The 14,075-nt window shown below is 44.8% G+C and overlaps 1 protein-coding gene across 1 annotated transcript in view; it reads right to left on the bottom strand.

Annotated features, from left to right (window-relative positions):
- Window positions 1-1,257: 1,257 nt before the first annotated feature.
- The window catches only part of LOC101690391 (sterol 26-hydroxylase, mitochondrial), a 34,958-nt gene continuing 22,140 nt past the window's right edge, over window positions 1,258-14,075 (bottom strand). The window contains exons 3-10 of the mRNA XM_004762780.3: window positions 7,223-7,413; window positions 3,739-3,938; window positions 3,419-3,616; window positions 3,073-3,245; window positions 2,333-2,499; window positions 2,095-2,176; window positions 1,802-2,014; window positions 1,258-1,648 (exon numbers count right to left, since the gene is read on the bottom strand). Of these exons, the coding sequence (XP_004762837.1) occupies window positions 1,529-1,648; window positions 1,802-2,014; window positions 2,095-2,176; window positions 2,333-2,499; window positions 3,073-3,245; window positions 3,419-3,616; window positions 3,739-3,938; window positions 7,223-7,413 (1,344 nt within the window). The 3' untranslated portion in view covers window positions 1,258-1,528. The remainder of the gene's footprint in view (window positions 1,649-1,801; window positions 2,015-2,094; window positions 2,177-2,332; window positions 2,500-3,072; window positions 3,246-3,418; window positions 3,617-3,738; window positions 3,939-7,222; window positions 7,414-14,075) is intronic.

The raw sequence follows: 14,075 nt of genomic DNA, 5'->3' as shown, positions 1-14,075 counted from the left end.
GGGTTGGCGACAAGGGGAACAGGCTAAGTGCGCTGTTCTGTAACATTTGCAGGGGGAGGCGGGGAGCACAAAGCAAGTGCTTTTGCTCCCCCAGCGAGGTCAGGGGAGGCTTATTCAAAGGCAGTGACATTTGAGCCCTAAGGAAGAGCCCGTTCTCTGGAATGGCATCACTGGTGAAGAGAGTGTTCCAAGGAGAGGGGACATGAAGAACCAAGTATTGAGGCCAGAAAGAGAGGAATGTGCTCAGGGCAATACAAGGAATTGGGGTAGGCTGTGGAATGGGCGTCTGGGCAGGGTGTAGGGGTGGAGGGCAGGGTGTTCAAGAGTTTTCTGAACCGGAATAAGGACTTAGGACTTTGATTCAGGGCTGAGAGAAGCCATTGGAGGATTTTAATAAGGACAATAATATATATGTTCAAATTTTAATCTCACCAACATAAGAAATTTGACTTTAGTTTTCTACGACCCAGTAGAAATTTACCCCTGGGGCTAGGACTCTGTGAGGATGGGACTCCTTGCCCTCCTCAAATCTGGGGTACACTCTGTCTGCACCAGCCCGCTTTCCTTCTGGTCGGCTTCCTGTATTGAAGAGGTTGGAGAGCTAAAAACTATAATCCCCATACTGCCTTGCAGCTCAGGTTCCAAAGCAGCCCGGCTTCCAGCTCTGGGTTGCATGGGAGATGTGTGGAAGGTGGGCGCAGGACAGAGGCCATGCTTCTGCTGCTCCTGTTCCTCCCTCTGTCGCTGTTGCTATCGCCTTTGGGGAGGGGAGTCACAGGCCAGGTGTGGGGGCAGAGAGGACGTTTTCTCCCCCACAGGCAGCACTGCCCAGAGATATGGAGATGCACTGGGACCAGCAGCTGTGGCGAGAGCGTCCCCACACTCATGCTCCTGAGGGAGGCCAACCAGGTGCTTCCCAGGCTGATCGGAGCCCCCTGGGGAGCCATCCCTGGAGACCCAGCGCAGAATGCCTCCACCCATTCCTACAGCACTTCGATGCTTATGTCCCAGCACTTTCTGTTCAAAAGAGGGTGCCCCTCTTGGGGCCTGGAGGATCGCTTTGCAAGTTCTGCTCAGGCTGGGCTTCAGCCAGCACCAGGTGAAGCAAAGCTCTCTCCATGAGGTCCAGGAAAGCACTGGTGTTCTCACGAGAGGGCTCTGCCTCCCACAAGATCCCTAAGTGGGAAGAGGCTGTTCCCTCAACACAGCAAGGGGCTCAGACACTGGGTCATCAAAAAGAATGACAAAGGTCTCCAATTACCAATAAAAGTCCCTTTATTCTATATTTTCTCCAAAGACAGCAATGTGACACAGGGGTGGCTCTTTATCGGAGAGACAGACATTCAGAATGATAAAAGTGGCAAAAGCTCAGGGTCCTACAGAAAGTACTCTAAGTTCCTTCGACCTCTGGTGCCTGGAAGCCACCTTCTCCACCTTCTCCACCTTCTGACCTGAGACACAGCCATGGCTAGGAATAAGTGCTCCAGGGATCGAGAAAGGGACTGCTCCCAGGAGGCATGGGCCCAGCTCAGTACTGTCTCTCCTGGAAGCGCAGGCTCACCTTCTTATTGGGAACCAGGACAATGCGTGCCATGCTCCTCACCTCCCCTGTCTCAGGGGCCACGACCACCTCGTACTTCTGGATCAGCTGGGAGGGAACACGCCTGGGCGTGAGAATCTGCGATCTCCAGCCGCTCCCCTCCCTCCCCTGCTCCTTCCCTGTGCCAACCTTCCACTCCCTGCCCTGGTCTCCACCAGCCCTCCCTGGCCCCACATGGCCTTCCAGCCTCTCCCCACTCACCCTTGACAGCAGCAGCTGCATCTCCAGCTCTGCAATCCTGCGGCCCAGGCAGGCCCGGACCCCATAGCCAAAGGGCACAGAGCCAAACGGATGTTGGACTCCAAGGGCAGCAGGCTGGCTCTTCCTCAGCCAGCGGTAAGGCTGGAAGCTCTCCGGCTCAGGGAAGATGTCAGGGTCCCGGGACACCACGTAGTGACAGAACACAAACTGGGTCTGCAGGGCAAGAACGGGCAGCACGTCATCTTAGGGCTCCAGGGCAGCCCTGGGAATCCCAGCTCTTCAGCTCCACTCACATTCTTGGGGAAGAGGAAGCCATTGACTTCAATTTCCTTTTCTGTGATGACCCGGGAGTTCATGGGGACCACAGGGTAGAGGCTGCAGGGAAAAAAGGTGCACGTTTGCCTCTGGTCCCCCAAGTCCTTCTTTTCACCTCGCCCCTGGTCCTAGTTCCAACCCCTAGCCCCCGCTCCCGACTCCTGTCCTCGAGTCCTCCTTCGTGCAGACCCCGCACTCCCAGGAACTACCGCCTACCGCAGGGTCTCCTTAAGCACAGCTTTGAGCAAGGGCATGTGGGCAAAGTCCTTGGGCTGGGGCACCTGTCCGGCTGGCACCACGCCCACCACTTCCTTATGCAATGCAGCCTGGATCTCTGGGTTCTTTGAAAGATGGTACAGGGCCCACGTCATCGTGTTGGATGTCTGGAAGGCAGAGGGAGAGGGGAAGTGAGGAGGGATTTCTAGGCAAAAGGCTAGAGAGGAGGGTAGTAGGAGGCTGAGTGGGCATGCACCGTAAAATGAATGTGCCAGAAGCATGGTGGAAATAGACACAGGGGCTCATGAGGACGCTCCCTGCCGAGCGTGACTCCACAGCACGTGAGGACCCATGAGACGGAGAATCGAGCTCTAACAAGGAGTTTGGAACAGACAGCAACCCCATGCAACAAAAGGAAAGCAGAGACCAACCAAGAAGATGCTTGTGGTTGAGCTCTCTACTTAAGTTACACCTTAAATAGATGTGAGACAAAACTTCTAGGTGGCCAAGAGAGGCTCCAGGAGGCGATGGGGTCCCTCTTACAAAAGGACAGTTCCCTGCCCACCTCCTCCAGGTTGAATGACCTCCCCCCTGTTTTCCATCTAGCTCTACATCTAGCATACAGAAAGAGAAGCAGGTACCTGGAGGGACGAAGGTCAGGCTCAGGTGAGGGTAATGGGGAATTGGTTCAGGATAGGAGCTGGGAGCCCCTGGTCTCCTCGCTGGCCCCCCTCACGCACCGTGTCTACGCCAGCCAGGAGCAGCTCAGGCAGGCTGCCCATGGCGTCATGAGTACTGAGCTGTCCTCTGGTCAGCAGAAAGTGCAGGTAGCCAGATATCTGGACCTCATCTGGCCCCCTTGTCTGCAGCTGAGTCTCTATCTCCTTGAGTTTCTCATCAATCAGCTTCTTCCCTGCAGGGACAATGGAGAACAAAGGCGATCAAGGTCAAAAGTCAGGATCTCCAAGGACCAAGAGCCACTCTGACAGCTGGTAGCAGGAGGCAGAACGTCCTGGCACAGACCTTGGAACCCACTCTCCTCCTCCTCACCCCTACACCTGCCACTTCCTTCCCGGGCCTCCTTACCAAAAGAGAAGATGGTGTTCCAGCCATCCAGATAGCGCTTCCAGAAAGGGAGCAGGGAACGGGTCCACTTGGGGAGGAAGGTGACATAGACTGAGTTCTGGAACATGAGCCCGACAGATCTGACAAAGGCCACCGTGTCCTGGGGGATGGGGCGCTCCAGGCAGCCAATACGTTTCTCAAACAGGATGTAGCAAATAGCTGGTGGTGCACAATGGACGTGAAGGGAGGCGGTGTCATGGCGCCCGCTAGCCAGCGGCCCCGCCCCTGACCCCTGACCCCTGCCTCCTCCTTCTCCCAGGACCCTCTCCCAACATGGGTACCTTCCAAAGCAAAGTAGTAGAAATTGTGAGCCATGTCAGACACCTGGTCGCCCGAGGGGCTCTCTGCCAACAGCCGGTTCAGGTGGGCCATGAAGTCGTCGATCACCTCATTCACGACACCAGCGTAGAGTGCAGCCTCACCGGGCTTCAGCATCCGCTGGTTCAGAGCCTGGCGCAGCTGGTACCAGTGCTGTCCTTCCCTGTGGGGAATGGAGGAAGCGCACACTTGTGAGTAGCTGATGGAGGCTGGATTCAGGGGCGTCTCCCCCCTGCCCTGTGACCCCAACAGAGTCTGGGAAGACCTCTGGCTCCTCGATTTAGAATTATAGAATCACTGAACTTCAAAGACCAGAATCTTCAAATCACAAAACTTCGGAGTCTCATGACAGCATCGAGGAAGTAGTCAAGGTGGGCATCTGGAGTCAGACTACCCGGGGCCAAATGATGATTACAGGTCTGATGACTACTGGCTGAGTGACCTTACGCAGGTGACTTCTGTGCCTCAGTTTCCCCTTCAGTAAAATGGGAATAATAAACGTGCCTATCTTAGTAGGGTCAATTACAGGGCTTCGATCAGAGCCTGGCACATGGAGAATGCTTAATGAATGTTGACTGTGATTATCTTAGGATGATATAATTCCAGAATCTTCTGTATGTGAAATTAAGGAAGAAGTGCAATGGCTCCAGTCCTTCTGCGTGGAGGATGAAGAATAAAGGAGGAGCAAATTAGGGTTTTGGGAAGCTCAGATTCTGGACCTTCACGTTCTGCTTGGCTCAGTGAGCCAAAGGGACAGAGAGACCCACCTGGGAGATACCCCAGAATCTTCTTGCTACAATCACCCAGTAGGGGGTTGGGTCCCCACCCGGATTAGACAGGGATGCTCATCAGGGTGGGAACCTGCCTCCCACAGGGGGGCTTCAGGTCTAGGGGCTGTCCCCACCCACAACTGTCCCCCAAAACTACTACCTTTCCTAAGCAAGCTGGGCATGGGTCAATTTTTTAAAAGCTTAAAGGCTCGATGCAGAGTGGTAAGTACAATATGGCCCAATTTTAGGAGGAAGAAAAGAAACCCTATAGATCCATATGTATATTCACATGTTTCCACATAAAGTAGGGGAGAATACCCACCAAACTGTCAGGATTACTTAGAAGGATTGGGATGGGAGTGGGCAGTAGGAAGACAATGTTTTATTATTGGACTTTTTACAATAAGCACTACTTTTGAATTATTAAAAAACCAATAAGGTATTTTTAAAAGAGAGATATTATGGGTGCCTGGGTGGCTCAGTGGGTTAAGCATCTGCCTTCAGCTCAGGTCATGATCCCAGGGTCCTGGGTTCAAGCCCCACATCAGGCTCTCTGCTCAGCGGGGAGCCTCCTTCTCCTCTGCCTGCTGTTCCCCCTGCTTCTGCTCTCTCTCCCTCTTTCTTTCTGTCTAATAAATAAACAAAATCTTTTTAAAAAGAAAAGAAAGATATTTAAAAAGGCTTACAGAAAGAATTGTGTTTTTTTCTAATTTGGAAAGCTATTTATTTAAATGAGCCTCAAACCCCAGGAGCTTTCTTTATTATGTTGGGAAAAGCTGCAGAAAGGTCAACTGAAATGCTGCTGAAAAAGAAATGAAAACCAGAATAGACTCATTTACTGGAACTTCAGGGTGTGGGTGCTTCTCCAAGAGTAAAATAATTCTCCCAATAGTAGCAATCAGATTTGCAGAATTTAAATGAGAACATTTCAGTGGTTGTTAAAATATTTCCTGGGAGAACAATGTTTCATAAAATGAGATTTTTAAAAAATGTGTGTGTGTATATATATATATATATATATATACACACACACACACATACACATATATACACACACATATACATTTTAAAACAAAAAGAACTTCTCATTGGTTAGCAAAATAACTTTAAAATACATATAAATGATATAATTAGGAAACTGGCTGTAGAGTGAAAAACTTATAAATAGATAAATAGGGATATGCATAATGTCCAGCTCCAATTCTAAATCCTGAGCCATCAACTCTAGTGAAGACCTGACCTGGTGAAAACCCAAGACCCAAGTCCTTCCCTCAAAGCCGGATCTCAAGTTAAAGAGCTCTGGAAGGACAGACATTCGATTCTCTTTTCATAACTTTGAATAAAAGGCTCATGAACTGTTGCAGTTCTGAAACTGTCCACCTGTGAAGGAACCACAAAAAAGAAATAAACATGCGATGCGAGAATGAACATCCAGGCATCAAAGACAGATGAAATGCACCCACCAACTGGTTTGCTTCCTTTCCAAAAGTATCAAGGCATTAAGTTCTTAAATCCCAGAATCAGAGAGATCGATTCCACCACTCACTAGTGGCAAGTGATGCAAAAATCTCTCTAGGCTTCAGTTTCTCCATTTGTAAATGGAGATAATCACACTCTCTTGGGCTGGTGAGAATAAAATGAAATAATATATGTAAAGAGACTAGCCTGATGCCCGGCATGTTCTAAACACCTGCTTAGCTATTATTATTACTACTGCAACCATGGCCAGGACCGACTTTAATCCCTTAAGAAATAACGAAAGCATGAGATGTCAAGCAACTAGGGAAAATAAAAGTCTTTCATTATTTCTGAAGCTCTGTTTACATATTACAGCAAAAAGAAACCTGTACTAGGGTGAAAGAAGTGATGGGGATTTAGAGTACACTTATGCTGATGAGCACTGAGTAGAATCAGAATTGTTCAATCATTACAGGGTACATCTGAAACAAATAGAACCCTGGATGTTAACTATACTGGAATTAAAATAAAAAACAATTTCTAAAAAGCCCTGTATATACCCAGTTACAACCTGTGGCACTGGGAATGTTTCATCACCAATGATTCTCAATGCTTTATCTCAATTGGCATTTGCGTATATGGCATATTCAGCCCATCCTTGAATTTGTCACTGCCAAAATAACCTTAACTCTTTTGGGTGTAACTTCAAGGCCGAAACTTACATCTGTCTCTGTGTATGGAGAGCATCTGTGAAAGTTATATCCAATAACAAACCTATAGTACATAATTTGGGAAATATTTTTAAAGTTAAATTCAGCCTTCCTAACTAGTATGGTGATGGTGTTTTTTTTCAACTATATACAGAAATGTCCTATTATGATGAAGTTGGTATATTTTCAATCATAATGTGGAATAATGGAGCTTGAAATGTCCTAGAGATAGCTTGGAGATATTCCACTCCACACTTCCCATTTTACATAAGAGAAACAGAAGGCCAAGGAAGGTGAAATTATTCCTTTGTCCACAATATACTAGTGGAAAAGATAACGAATGGTCCCTGGGCTTCAGCCATCCCAACCACAACTTTTTAGACTGAGTATCAGGCTCAGAGGATGCAGGGAGAGCCCACTCTACCCGTTATCCACTGGCTTCCCAATACCACTGTCCTTGGGCCTGGCCCTCTGAGGCCTTGTACCAGTCCCTTCAGGCCCCAGCTCACGTGGTGAAGGGCCCATAGGCCAGGCCCTGCTGGTCTCGGTGCTCCTTCCATAGTTCCATGTCGTTCCGTACTGGGTACTTGCCCTCTTGCCGCATCACTCGCTCCAGGAGGGGGGCACTGGCCAGGTTCACATGGGTCTGAGGCCCTACGCGGGTTACCCACATTGGACCATACTTGGCCTTGTTCAGCACCTGTGGGGTTCAACCAAAGCTGAATAACCATGGCCTATCCAGGCAGGCATTTACTAGAGAGGAGATGGGATCAGGGAGTATCTGATAGTCACACCAGGGTAAGTGGGCTGGGCAAAAGCGCATTGTATAGGAGGCAGACACTAGGATGGCCTGTGGTTCTCAAAGAACACTGAAAACATGGGTACACAGGAGTTAGAATACTGAGAGCAATGAGTAGCTGGCAGAACTGGGGCAGTCGAAGTCCTTGGAGAAATGAAATTTTAGAAAAATGGGATATGTGGCAAACTGGGGTCTGTTTTGAGGTACAGATATTTGGGGTCTGAGGTTTTAGAAAAATTGAACCCTTTAGTGAGGTACAGTGGAATGCCTAAGCATTTAAATAGAATGCAGCTTGCTGTCAATGAGATAAAGATAAATATCTCATATAATCAATAAGAAAAAAAAACCCACAATAGAAACTCCAGGAAAAACAAGAAGCTGAATGAGAAAACCAAGATTCAAATAGGAAATACACTATGTAGTATAAATTTTTAAATTTATTTTTATTTATTTTTAAGGAATTTATTTATTTATTTAGAGAAAGAGAGGGACAATACAAGTGGGAGGGGCCGATGGAGAGAGGGAGAGAGAGAGAATCTCAGGCAGACTCCATGCTGGGCTCAGAGCTCCATGAGGGGGCTCGATCCCAGCACCCCGAGATCATGACCTGAGCCAAAACCAAGGGTCAGATGCTTAACCGACTATGCCACCCAGGCACTCTGGTATGAATTGTTTTTATTTTTATTTCTTTTTTTAGTTTTTAAAAATTTTTAACGAGATTTTTATTATTTATTTATTTGACAGAGAGAGACACAGTGAGAGAGGGAACACAAGTAGGGGGAGTGAGAGAGGGAGAAGCAGGTTTCCTGCCAAGCAGAGAGCCCAAAGCAGGGCTAGATAACAGGACCCTGGAATCATGACCTAAGCTGAAGGCAGACGCTCAATGACTGAGCCACCCAGGTGCCCCATGAATTTTTTTTAAATAAAAAAATTTATTAGCTGTGTTAGGTAACATAATTTTCAAATATTTTATCTTAGAATTTCTAAAGCACTTGACAATTGATACCCATAGCATGTATGAAATTGACATGAGTATAATGTTTTTATAGTCGCTGAAAATGAGGGGGGAAATAAATATATTTTGGGTGTAGGGGGTAAAACTTAAGAAGAATCCACAAATACTGAGGCTAAATTTACTGGCAAAGTTACACTTACAGACTTAAAGAATATGAAACATAGAGTTTTCCCAGGTACTTCATCCTTCATAGTCTGTTACTGAAAAGATGTTAAGAGGATCAGAATCTCCCCGGTACAAAAAGTAGACCAAAGCATTTCTGTAGAAGATGTGTTAAAATTATAGAGAGGTGATCTTTCCTTCAAATTATAGAAGGAAACTTCGCCCAACTCGTGGTTCAGAAAAACAGCCATCTTCCTGGGTTCTACTATTGACGTTGAAAACCAGATTCTCCCAGGACCCATGTGACTCGATTGCCTTCAATATATTACTCAGTTACCCAGAATCCACCCTGAACTAACAGCTGATTCTGTCAGTTCCTAGGAGAAAAATCTTGACAAACCCCCAACACCTTTTTAGTTTTGTTTCCTACTTCTACGTCCCAGTAATGCCTGCTGGTCTGGTTTGGAACAGATGACTGTCTGGAAACTACAGTGATTCTTGGAGAAAAACAGGCATATCCATACATTGCTGGTGGGAGTCTAAAATGACACAAATCTACATTGAGGACAATACACTAATATTTATAAACAAAGTATGGGATGTCTACATAACAGAATACTATGTCACCTTAAAAGAGGATGAGCAGCTCCTTGTGTAGTAATATGGAAAGATAGACTATAATGTGGGAAGACTGATAGATAACCGAAGCAGGCGGTTAAATGGAAAAGTATGGTATCTTCTGTCTAAGAAAGGTGGGCCAAATAAGAATACACAGCATTTACATTCGCTTTTAGAAAGAAACTAACGGAAGTGATTAGCTATGGGCTGGTGGAGGGGATGGTAGTGGGAGGCAAGACGGCACGAAGTATATCTTGTCATATTGTTTTGGGTTTTGAACTACGAGAATGAATTCAAATTATTTTTAATCTAAAGGGAAAAAAAAAGAAAGTGTTTTGTGAAATAATGAGTCACCTGCTGTTCATCAGGTAATTCCAGAAAGCAGGAAAGTCTTACTAAACCTCTCGATTCATGAATACACTCCTTAGATTTTTAAGCGGGCCCTAGCTTTGTTCGCTTGGTTTATTTCTCATAAAGGTTCCATTTTTTTTAAGCAGTACTTTTATGGGGGCACCTGGGTGGCCCAGTTGGTTAAGTTCCAACTCTTGATTTGACTCAGGTCATAATCTCAGGGTTATGGGATCAAGGCCCATGCTGGGCTCTGCAATGGGTGTGGATCCCGCTTAGGATTCTTTCTCTTTTCTCCCTCTGCACTCTCACCCCTTCTCTGTCTCTAAAAAGTAAGTTGTAAGTCCTTATATGTCTGTTTTTCTGTACTGAATTCCTTAGGAGAATTATCCTAAATGTAAATTTTAATTCATTTCCAGTTGGTTTATTTAAGATACTAATGGCATAATAATAATGATAATCATAATAAATATTTCCATGGAGCTTAGCATAAACCAGACACTGTTCCAAGCACTTGACTTATTTTAGAAATTCAGTCCTGGGCGCCTGGGTGGCTCAGTCATTGAGCATCTGCCTTAGACTAAGGTAATGATCCCAGGATCCTGGGATCGAGCCCTGCATTGGGCTCCCTGCTCAGTGGGAAGCTTGCCTCTTCCTCTCCCTTTCCCCCTGCTTGTGTTCCCTCTATCTCTGTGTCTCTCTCTGTCAAATAAATAAATAAAATCTTAAAAAAAAAAAAGTCCGTCTTCACTACAACTGTAGGAGAGGGGTGTAACATTACCACAGTTTTTTTTTTTTTTAGATTTTTATTTATTTATTTGACAGAGAGAAATCATAAGTAGGCACAGAGGCAGGCAGAGAGAGAGAGAGGAAGGGAAGCAGGCACCCTGCTGAGCAGAGAGCCCAATGTGGGACTCGATCCCAGAACCCTGAGATCATGACCTGAACCGAAGGCAGAGGCCCAACCCACTGAGCCACCCAGGCGCCCCAACATTACCACAGTTTTGTAGATGAGGGAACTTAGGCCCAAGGAGGTTGCCCAAGGTCACATTACTGGGAAGTAGAAGAGTCAGAATTCAAACTCAGACCACTTAGATGGAGGTCATGCTCTCCACCACTTGAGAAAACTGACCCCTGAGGAAAGTGACTGTGACTTACTGACCAGAAACAAACTTAGAGCCTTTAAAAATAGGTACTATTTAAAACCAACATAACTACACAATAAATCAGGGGTCCTCACTGAACTACTGACATTTGGGGCTGAATGATTCTTGGTTGAGTTAAAATTGTCGTGTGTATTATACGAGGTTTAGCAGTATCCTTGGCCTTTGCCCATGAGCATCTCTCTGCCCTCCACGTTGTGACAATCAAAAACATTTCCGGACATGGCCAAAATGTCCCCAGAGGGGCAGAATCATGCAGGTCGAGAACCTCCACAAAAACCCCCAACTTTTTATCATTGTTAATTGTTGGTTTATTTGTTGTTGTTTTATAACCCCAACCTTTTATTTTTATTTTTAATTCTTAAAATTTAAAATTTTTAATTTCTAATTCTTTAATTTTAGAGGACTCTTTTTAAGAAACAAAACCTCATTTTGAAAAAAAAAATACTTATCTGGAGTTCGGTTTCTTTTCCTTGTGGTAAGTTCAAATTCAATCACATGCAACAGTTGTATAAAAATGCACATAGTGGTTATCTCTGAGCCATGGTTTATAGATAGGTTGCTTCCTTCTTTATACTGTAATTTGTTTTTCAGATTTTAAACCATGATCTTGGAATGGAGGGGGTCATGTTTTAAAAGATTAGAGCTATAACCATTTCCTTGGGGACTGGCTTCTTCTCTGGAATCCAAAGCCTCCAGCACCTCTTCCTGGCTTTGAGTTTGCAGATTTCTGAGACATCTCCCCTTTCCACAGGCTATGCTTTCTTCCCTCTTCCTTCGTATTCCTCTTCTCAGTTTACTCAGTGGAACTTAACCAGGATCTATTTCTGTAAGCACTTATTTTAGAAAGACACCAGAATACTTGCTCAAAGAGTGTGCGCTATCTGTGAACCTACCATTAGGCTGTAACCTGAGCCAGTTATAAAGCCCCAAGGTTCTCAGATAGATCCTGTCCAAGTGCCACTTTGCAGAACACAGTCCCCTAGGGATCATCTTCTAAGATGAATGGGAGGGGTAGTTTCCACCAAGTGAGATTCTGAAGGGGGAGAACGATGAATTCACTCAACATTCATTTACTGAGCTCATATCCTGTTCTCCTATACTGATCTCGGCACTGAGGATACAACTGTGAGCACAGCAGGCCATCTCCCCTTAGAGAGTTTACGTCTTAGTGCATGAGCCACACACTGGAGTTGCTTATAAATTGCTCCCTAGTTACATCTTGTCTCCTCAACTAGATTGAAAATCTTCAAGGGTAGGAACCATGTCATACTTTGTTATTGCTTCCCGTACTGTCTGACATTATCACTAGACCCATTTTAGACACTTAATATTTAATAGTTGCCAGTGAATCAGGTGGAGAAAAGTTGCAGACAATGCAGGCTGCAGACAGAAACAAAGACAGACAGAAAGGAGGTGGGGAAGGAGATTCACAGGAAACTGATACCAGTGGCTCCAAAGGAGTGGTCACTAGCTGTAAAAGCCTGGAAGAGTAATTTGAAAGGAAATTAAGAAAATGATTCCCTTTACAATTGGGTCCATTCTGGACTGAACATTTATGTTTGGGGGAGTTTATATGGTGAAGACCTAGCTGAATTTAGAGATGGGGCCTCTAAGGAAGTAAGATTAAACAAGTAATTAAGATTAAATAAGAGTGAGTCCCTGATCCAATAGGATTAGAAGAGACAACATAAGAAGAGACATCAGAGAGCATTCTCTCTCTCTCTCTGCATGTAGACACCAAGAAAGGCCATGTGAGGACACAGGGAAAAGGTGGCTGTCTACAAGCCAGAAAGAGAGCTGTTACCAGAAACCAATGATGCTGGCACCCTGATCTCAGACTTCCAGCCTCCAGAACTGTGAGAAAATAAATTTATATTGTTTAAGACGCTCATGTTTTGGTGTCTTATTATTATCTGTCATATTTTGTTATAGCAGCCAGAGAAGACTAATACAGAGCATCCAAAAGAATAAAATATGTAGGAATAAATTTAGCCAAGGAGATGAAACACTTGTACACTGAAAACTACAAAACATTGCTGGAAGAAATTAAAGAACTAAATAAAATGGAAAGATAGCCCATGTTCATGGATAGGGAGACTTAATATTGTTAAGATGGCATACTCCCCAAAGTCTACAGATGCAATTCAATCTTCACCAAAATGCCAATGACCCTTTCTGTAGAAATGGAAAAATCAATCCTGGGTCACCTGAGTGGCTCAGTCGGTTAAGCATCTGCCTTCGGCTCAGGTCATGATCCCAGAGTCCTGGGATCCAGTCCCACAACTTGGTCAGCAGGGAGCCTGATTCTCCCTCAGCTTGCCTCTCCCTCTGCCTGCTGCTCCCCCACCACCACCCAGTTGTGCTTTCTCTCTCTCTGGCAAATAAATAAATAAAATCTTTAAAAAAAAAAAATCAATCCTAAAATTCACATGGAACTGCAAAAGGCCCTGACTAGCCAATAAAATAGTGAGAAAGAGAAAAAAAGTTGGAAGAGTTACACTTCCTAATTTTATCTTTCCAATTTTAGTATATGTGCTGCCGAAGCGAGCACTACACTTCCTAATTTTAAAACTTACTACAAAGCTACAATAATCAAAACAGTGTGGTAGTAGCACAAGAATACACATATACACCAATGGACAAGAACTGACAGTCCACATCTATGGTGAATGGATTTTTGTGAAGCTTGCCAAAACCATTCAGTAGAGAGGAAAAAAAGCTTCCTCAACAAATGATGCTGGAACAACTAAAAAACCAAGTCCTAAAAAATGAAGTGGGACTCCTATTTCACTTCCTATAAAGAAATTAACTTAAAATGGGTCAACAACCTAAATATAAGAGCTAAAATTATAAAAGTCTTAGAACAAAGCATAGAGGCAAATCTTCATGACCTTGGATCTGGCGACAGATTATTTAATTTGACACTAAAAGCATGAGCAATAAAAGAAAAAAAAAGATGAATAGGACTTCATAAAAATTTAAAATATTTGCACATCCACAGATATTATCAAGAATGTGAAAAGACAATAAACAGAATGGGAGGAAATATTTGCAGATCATATGATGGGCATTTGATATCCAGAATATACAAAGAAGTCTTTAAAGACAGTGATTTAAAAATGATCAAAGGACTTGACATTTCTCCAAAGAAGACATACAAAGGGCCAAAAAGCACATCAGCACCATTGGTCATTAAGGAAATACCAATCAATGCCACAATAAGATACCATTTCACACTCACTAGGATGGCCTTAATCCAAAAAAACCCAGAAAATAATGAGTTTTTGGTGAGGATATGGAGCAAGTAAAACCCT

The sequence above is a fragment of the Mustela putorius genome, unplaced genomic scaffold (genome assembly GCF_011764305.1).
Source record: "Mustela putorius furo isolate JIRA1106 unplaced genomic scaffold, ASM1176430v1.1 tig00000275_pilon_pilon_pilon, whole genome shotgun sequence".
Lineage (NCBI taxonomy): Eukaryota > Metazoa > Chordata > Mammalia > Carnivora > Mustelidae > Mustela > Mustela putorius.
The sequence above is the reverse complement of the archived record's forward strand: the minus strand, read 5'-3'. Positions and strand labels throughout refer to the sequence as shown.